Source organism: Pangasianodon hypophthalmus, chromosome 28 (genome assembly GCF_027358585.1).
Source record: "Pangasianodon hypophthalmus isolate fPanHyp1 chromosome 28, fPanHyp1.pri, whole genome shotgun sequence".
Taxonomy (NCBI): Eukaryota; Metazoa; Chordata; class Actinopteri; order Siluriformes; family Pangasiidae; genus Pangasianodon; species Pangasianodon hypophthalmus.
The window spans coordinates 1,193,486-1,201,841 of record NC_069737.1 but is presented as its reverse complement, the minus strand read 5'-3'; the positions used below and the strand labels follow the sequence as shown (position 1 = coordinate 1,201,841).

Here is an 8,356-nt window from a genome sequence, read left to right as displayed (position 1 = left end):
GTCTCGATTGTAAGGGAAAGTTAAAGTAATATGGAAATCACTCTGCGTCATACATGTCATGTGTTTCCAGCATTAAGAGGACAGGTGAAGTAAGCAGATCAGCTTTTTAGAGAGTTGTGTGCAAGCAGTGAAGATCTAAAACGGAGAAACACCAGCCTTCCACATTACAGGTACATTTTATTGTTAGATGCTTATCTTTATTGTTAGAATTGTTAAAGCTTAAAAAATTCAGTGGACACTTGAAGCAGTGTTAGATGGTGTTTAATGCCGTACTCTGTAAATGTGAAGTTGTAAGCAGATGTCATTATAAACTGAAAATCACAATATTGGGTTAAATTATCAGTTTATCAGTGTGATTTGATCATGACACTTTAAGACGCAGTGAGCTGCTTGACAGCAAACATCACAGAGGGACATAAAGCAGATTAAACTAAATGAAAATAATTATTGGATTTTTGTCTGAGAGTTTCAAACAGACTTTCTTCTCTAACCTGCTGATTTCCTTCCTGTGTAATCAGTATAACGATGTAAAGCTTGATTAGATCAGTTTAATATACAACAAGTTGAATGAATGATTTAATATTTTGGTACTTGCACACTTTCTTTCTTTCTTTTGTGACTCCACAGCTACCCATCCATCATGAAGCCGAATCTTTTTCTTCTCCTGTGTTTCACTGGTAAGAGCATTTTAATAAACTACTTTTTTGCTACTTGATGTATTCAATATTCAGTAAATCTATATTACAGAGATGTAATTATTTATTCATATTTGCTTTTGTTAAACCAAATAGAATTCCCAAAATAATAAATGCTGATAATAGATTGGATCTAACAAATCAAAAATATTAAGAAATGCATAAAAGAATAAAGGAAATTTCTTTGATTGCAAAGAAAATTAAAAAAATAATAATTCCTTTAATTGTTAATTAAGTCTCAGTCAATAAAATAAATGAAAGATAATCTTATTGTAATGCCTCGTCCGAGGCGGGTGGTGTAGGATCCATAAGCAGAGATTAAAGCAGATAAATCCGAAACGACAGGCAAAATCACAATCAGGAAACGAGAGCAAAAGTCCGAAAAAACCAGGAAGTCAATCAGCGAGAAAATATGATCCAAAATCGCAAGGCAAAGGCAAAAATCAGAAAAACAAACCAGGGTCATACACATGAAGAAAAACCATAAACAATGCAAAAGGAAACGCTCAGTAATGTCCCGAAAACAATACTTCGCGTCCTCATGTGGTGAACGCGCTGCTTAAATGTCCCTGAAAACCCCGGAAGTGTTTCTTAAGGGTGGAGTCAAAACTCAGGTGAGGGCTCCCTCTGGCGGGCAGGTGCCGGTGGTGACGTTACACTTATATTACTCATCCTTTTATAATTCACTGCTCCTTTTTATTTTATTTTATTTTATTTCTAAGGTCTCAATTTCTCCTATTTTATCGACTTCTGCACGTGTACTGATTTATTTGTTTCTTGTTTTACTTGTGCAACCTTCCCTTCTCACCATTTCCATGATACTAACAAGAGTCTCACAAATATTTTCAGAAATACTGAATCTCCAAATGATTAAAAATATCAGGACACAATAAAGTTTGGCTCAAGATTTTGCAGAGTAAAACACTCCTGGTAGTTTGCTTTGTTAATATTTTATTAATACTGTGTGGATACTAAACAGCGATTAATAACACTGTAATACTTCATATGCAGGGTTTAGGGTTTGTAACTATTCTGTTTGGCTGCATTACATGATCCAGGTATACACTCACTTCTTCCTGATTAGCCAATGAGCACCACGCACACACACATTAACACCTAAGGCAATGTTTTGAGAAGTGGGAGAAAACCAGAGAACCCAGAGGAAACTCATGCAGACAATGAGAACATGCTTTTTTATTTTTACTGTAAACTGTGGCATAAGCCCACAGCATAAATGCTTCAACTGTCCCAAAACACTAATTACAATAAAAAAAAATTATAAGAAGAAGTAACGTAAAATCAATTATATTAATTAAATAAGAAAGAAAGAAAACAAATTAAAAACCTTGACTATGTACATTAAAATGTGTATGTGTTTGTTGTGCAGTAAAACAGTACTGGAGCATCAGGCTGAACTGCAGGATTTGATTGTGATTCACAGATTACTTTCATTTAGCTATTAGTAATATATATTTAATTATCTACCAGTGTATGTTTAATGTGTATATCACCAACAGGTCTGGTCCCAGTCGCTGTATCCATCCTGCGAACTGTCCCTCATAAATATGACCTGATGATGTCAACAATGTCGTGGTCCGTTGCACAGAATTACTGCAGGATGATGTACACTGACCTGGCAACGATCCTAAGTGATACTGATTGGTTAAGATTGAAGAAAGAAGCAGCAAACAAACGTCTGGCAACACCTGCCTGGATCGGATTGTCCAAAGATATCAATAGCTGGCGCTGGTCCTTAAATGACCTCCCACTGAAGAATGTCACTTTTGCCAATTGGTACTCTGGACAACCTGATAATTATGGTGGAAATGAAGCATGTGGTATAATAGCTGGTTATAATAAATGGTATGATGTACCATGTACTCTAATAAGACCCTTCATATGCTACAATGGTGAGTCAGTATCCTGTTTTTTTGGCTTAGTTTTGGTTTTATGGTTTGTTTTATCACTGCGTCTTTGAAATCTAAAAAAGTGTGCGATTATGTTATATATGTGACGTGGCAAATTAATGTAAATTGAAATGTGGCACATGTTGGGTTGTATCTCGGTATCATATTTCCAGTGCAAACAGAGAAAAGACATTTTTTACAATTTTATTTATCTATCTATAATCTAAAAATGATGGTTTTTTTTTTTGCCATTTCACAGCTAATTTCAGTGGCACTAACAAGTTCATCGGCATCTCTAGTCCTCTGTTGACCTGGCCTGACGCTCAGGCTTACTGCCGAACACATCACACAGACTTGGCCAGCTCTCTTAACAGCTCAGATGATGACATGTTAGTGCAGATTAGGAATCGCCAGGGTGATTCCTGGATTGGGTTATACAGAGACACGGACACTTGGAAGTGGTCAGATGGGACCAACACTTCAAACCTCCCATGGGCTTCTGGACAACCGGATAATTATTACCTCAGTGAGAACTGTGCAGTGCTTTATAACGGACTGTTCTACGATGAACGATGCACCAACCTGCGCTATTTCTTCTGTCACACCAGTGAGTATTGATCCAACTTCCTGTGAGCTAATAAGGTAAAGAGAGAAAGGATTGATGATTAAAACAGTTAAATTAAATTAAAACAACTGTGTGTGTGTGTGTGTGTGTGTGTGTGTGTTTATTCCACAGTTTCTCCAATGAGGAGTCAGATAATGATACTGCAGGTGAAGTCTGATGGGAGTGTGTTTGATCCTGCTGTGCAGTCGTCCATTTTAGAGAAGGTGAGTCGCAGGACGTCTCTGAAGTTTTGAGAAATCAACACCCCTGTTATTACTGCTCACTGCTCACCTGCTCAAATTTCTGTTATTCTCAAACATTTTTGCTCCTTTTATTAATTCTTGGCTTCTAGATAATAAGTATTTCTTTTCTTTTTGGATTGACTAACAAAATACTGCTTCTGATCTACAGATCAATCAGAAACTGGAGGAAAATGGCATGTTGGAGAACACCACAGTGACCTGGAAGGCGCAGCCAGATGGAAACATCTTCCACAAGAAAAAAAAGGATGATCTGTAACTAAACCTGTAAGACAAAAACACTACAGCTGTAAAACTAAACCCCTTAAACTGTATCCTGTAATGTCTAAAGGCTCACCTTCAAGTCAAGTAGATTGCAAACTGAAAGAAATTTTATTTATCATACAGCATTTAAGCTCCAGCTGAGTAGGGAGTTTCAGAGACAAAGATAGAGGAATAATCATATCATTTTATTGCTCTGTTTGTAACACAGGGACACTGTGGCTTAGTGTTTAGCACTGTTGCCTTGCATCTGCGGGGTTAGCATGTTCTCCCCGGCCTTCAGGGGTTTCCTCCAGGTACTTTGGTTTCCTCCAGAACGCTGTAGGCTGATTAGCGTTCCCAGATTGTCCATAGTGTGTGAATGGCTGTGCGAGTGTGTGTGGGGTTGGCTCTCCGTCCAGGGTGCCCCGAGTCCCCTGGGATAGGCTCCAGCTCCCCGCGACCCTGTGTAGGATAAGCGGTACAGAATAGGGATGGATGTTTATAATGCACCCTCTTTGATTTTATCACCTCAACTGTAAATTCAGTTTGTCAATTTTATGGCAATTAATTAATATTCAACACGTTCAGCTTTCACTGCAAGCAGTCACATGACATGGTAATGAGAGGAAAGTCAAATAGGGTATGTTCAAATACTGAAACACAGGGTTTAACATAGCAGTGTGTCTTAGTAAAGAATAATTTTCATATATAAGCTATAGAATGAATAGTTATTTCTTTTTCTTCGAACTCTGTAGTTATGCATATATACTTATTGCTATCATTGTATTTGATTTCTATTTTCTGTACTTATAGGCATTAAGAATATAGATAATATAGTCAATGCATTTTTAAAAAAAAAAAAAAAAAAACTTTTGTCACCACTGTAGTCTATGGTTTTAAGCATATTATGGTCTGCTACTATTAATTCAGTATATTCCTCCATAACAATGCATCATCATCATCACACGCATCATCACTTCACTTCAAAACTGTCCTCATATCAGCAGCAAACAGAGTAAAGGGTCAGAATTTAGAAAAGTGATATAAATTTTATTCTACAGATATTTAGTTTGACCAAACGTTGACAGCAGAACAGTGAATAGCACCAACAGAAGTGCTGAACCGGACATACTACAGATCCAAACACTAGATTTATTTATTTATTTAGTAAAAAGATACTTCTGTATATCCGCATGGATTTGTTTTATGTCTTGAGGTGAGCAGGTGACCATGTGATGAGGTTTGCAAAGCAGTTGCTTCTAGTCTGCATTGCTTCTTCAACTTATTAAGTGAAATAAAACAACAACAACAAAGAAAAGTCACTGAGTTTGTGGTCTCTAATATGGTGCAGCTTTGACGTATTAATTTGTTGTATCTTGGATCAACCTGACTTCTGAATAGTAAGCAGGTTGGTATTTATAATTTGTCTGAACCACCGCATTCACACTGTCATGCTTAGTTGGGATGAATCCCTTAATCACCTGCTTCATGCCAACATCTGAGGAACAGCTACACTAGCTGAGCTACAGAAGTGCTGACTCCAATTCTCAGCATTTACACTCTGACTGCTGGACATTTGCAGCTTTGTTTCAGAGCTGATGATTATGGGATCGACTGCATGCCAGGAACTATGATGATGTACACAATACTATGGAAAGAGCATGGGATAACAGAGGAAATGTAGATGACAGTGTGAAATGATGATCTAACACACACTGTCACCCCTTCAGTGAGATTATGAGCAAGTGGGTGATATTTTATTTCATTCATTTTATTCTTGTGTAGTTGTTTATCAACAAAGTGAAATGTGGTTTAATTCTACTGTTAAAATTGTACAGTTTTGCACTGAAAAAGAATTTAATCTAGTATTAATTTTGCAGATTTTTATGCACACATCTGTGTAATAAGAAACTCTTTCTGTGACATTTAGACCGGTGGCACTGAATTCTGGTCTTAGGTGACATTTCTTTTCCTATGTAAAACAGGACTCTTTGTTTTTATAGCTGTAGAGTCCAGTGTGAAGGTTTGTTTTACACTTAAATCCAACACTGGAGAACAGTGCTACTTTCTATTTGCCAAGAAAATGCATTCAAATAGTCACAATGTGCTTCTCCTAACATTGTAAGGTGTGTAAGAATCTAGTCCTGACCTGCTTCTGGCCTTTAATACGTCATGTAGATCTTCCTTCATGATTATAATACTCTGTAGTTCCTTTGTAAATCCATAATTTTTTATTATCATTGTTGTTTATTTATTAGTTTTCATTATAACAACAGCAAAATTCAAAATCAAGATACATTGCGATTAACAGCATCAAAGAAAAAAAAAAACACATAAAAACGGAGAGAAAAAAGACAAAATTATACAGATCTAAGGTGAACTGATGTCAAATATATTCTGTGCATAAATTAATAATTTTGTTCAGTTATTTTGGTACAGGAAAATGAAAAAAATAAATAAATTTTGCATATATTATCCCACTGGTCATTGTTAAATTCACATTCAAGATCCATTTGCCATACATTTTTCAGTGACAGTGTAGATAAGGCAGCTTGGTCTCCTCGAATTGGTCTAGAATTGTAAACATCTCAGACATTTTTCCTTTCGGTACTGACGTGTTCTCTAAAATGTTTTCTAATTTACATATTTCCAATGAGATTTGTCCCTTTACAAGAAGGTCATTTATTAAATGTCGAAATTGTAGGTGTTTACAGAAATCTTCTTTGTCAATATCAGATTCATTTTTAAATTCAGAGAAGGGTTTTAGAGTAAAAAGTTGCTTAAAGGAGTCAAAACTTTGGTCTTTTCACTTTGTAAATAAAGTCCTTCCCAAAGAAGGTGGTAAATCTGGATTGAAAGACAAAGGGACAAGATAGAAGTTTTTGAACACAAACCACAAAAACTTTTTAGCTTCCTGCCAAGTGTTCATTACATTACGAATCACATATGAATCACACTCAACTGAATATCACACCATTCTCTTTGCAATTTTTGCTCGTCTCTGTACTGCAATATTTATAATATTCTGTATATAATCTTTATACTCTCTACCCGGCTGCTACTCCTTATGTTTACATTTACAGCAGCTTATACACTGATCAGCCATAACATTATAACCACTGACAGGTGAAGTGAATAATATTGATTATCTTGTTACAATAGCACCTGTCAAGGGTTGAGATATATTCAGCAAGTGACTGGTCGGTTCTCGAAGTTGATGTGTTGGAAACAGGAAAAATGGCAAGCGTAAGGATTAGAGAGACTTTGACTAGGGCCAAATTGTGCCGGCTAGATGACTGGGTCAGAGCATCTTTAAAACAGCAGGTCTTGTGGGGTGTTCCCGGTATGCAGTGCTTCGGACCTACCAAAAGTGGTCCAAGGAAGGACAACCGGTGAACTAGCGACAGGATCATGGGTGCCAAGGCTCACTGATGCGCGTGTGGAGTGAAAGTGAAGGCTAGTCCGTATGGTCCGATCCCACAGAAGAGCTACTGTAGCACAAACTGCTGAAAAGTTAAAGTTGGCTCTGATAGAAAGGAGTCAGAACACACAGTGCAGTGCAGCTTGCTGCGTATGGGGCTGTGTAGCCACAGACGGGTCAGAGAGCCCATGCTGACCCTGTCCACTGCCAAAAGTGCCTACACTGGGCACGTCAGCATCAGAACTGGACCATGGAGCAATGGAAGAAGATGGCCTGGTCTGATGAATCACATTTTCTTTTACATCATGTGGAAGGCCGGGTACATGTGCATCGTTTACCTGGGGAAGAGATGGCACCAGGATGCACTATGGGAAGAAGGCAAGCTGGCGGAGGCAGTGTGATGCTCTGGGCAATGTTCTGCTGGGAAACCTCGGGTCCTGGCCTTCATATGGATGTTACTTTGACACGTACCACCTACCTAAACATTGTTACAGACCAGGTACACCCCTTCATGGCAACGGTATTCCCTAATGGCAGTGGCCTCTTTCAGCAGGATAATGCTCCCTACTAAACTGCAGAAACTGTTCAGGAATGGTTCAAGGAACATGACAAAGAGTTCAAGGTGTTGACTTGGCCTCCAAATTCCCCAGATCTCAATCCAATCGAACATCTGTGGGCTGTGCTGGCCATCAGGTCCGATCCATGATCGGTGTATTGTTACTCTTTTGCACTACTGTCATCTGATTCGCTTTCAAACTGGAACTGTGTGCTAGTCGGCGCTGCACTGTAACTCACTGTGCCCATTGTCTCGTTTCGGTAGTTTTGTACTGTCTTGTGCTTTCTGCACTGTGAACTTTATGTAAATGTCTGTAGTCTCCTGTAGTTCTGTGTTGGTTTATGTAGCACCTTGGTCCTGGAGGAACGTTGTTTCATTTCAGTGTGTACTAACTAGCTGTATATGGTTGAAATGACAATAAAGCCACTTGACTTGACTAATACCTCTTGTTTGTGCTGTCCAGTAGAATAATTGCAGATCCAGATTCCCTAAATCCCATTTTTCTTTTGTTGTAAATAGAGTTTTAAAGGCAATCCTTGGTTATTCCTGACAAAAGAGCTAATCTGCTTGTTTAAAGTCTTAAAAAATGATTTATTCAAATAGCATGGTAAAGACTGGAAAAGGTAAGTGTAGCATGGGAGTACATTCAATTTAATCACATTGATTCTTC

The 8,356-nt window shown here is 37.9% G+C and overlaps 1 protein-coding gene across 1 annotated transcript; it reads left to right on the top strand.

The window, feature by feature from the left end:
- The first annotated feature begins 2,220 nt into the window (after positions 1-2,220).
- LOC128317675 (putative C-type lectin domain family 20 member A) lies at positions 2,221-3,990 on the top strand. Its single transcript, XM_053231155.1, has 4 exons — positions 2,221-2,605; positions 2,862-3,209; positions 3,339-3,430; positions 3,618-3,990. Exons 1-4 carry the CDS (start codon positions 2,269-2,271, stop codon positions 3,723-3,725), a joined length of 885 nt encoding a protein of 294 aa, XP_053087130.1. The 5' UTR covers positions 2,221-2,268; the 3' UTR covers positions 3,726-3,990.
- Positions 3,991-8,356: the final 4,366 nt, after the last annotated feature.

Coding starts and splice junctions, on each gene's coding strand:
- LOC128317675 (XM_053231155.1), top strand. CDS start 2,269: ATGATGTCAACAATGTCGTGGTCCGTTGCACAGAATTACTGCAGGATG. Junction 2,606..2,861: donor ACCCTTCATATGCTACAATG/GTGAGTCAGTAT, acceptor GCCATTTCACAG/CTAATTTCAGTGGCACTAAC. Junction 3,431..3,617: donor AGTCGTCCATTTTAGAGAAG/GTGAGTCGCAGG, acceptor TCTGATCTACAG/ATCAATCAGAAACTGGAGGA.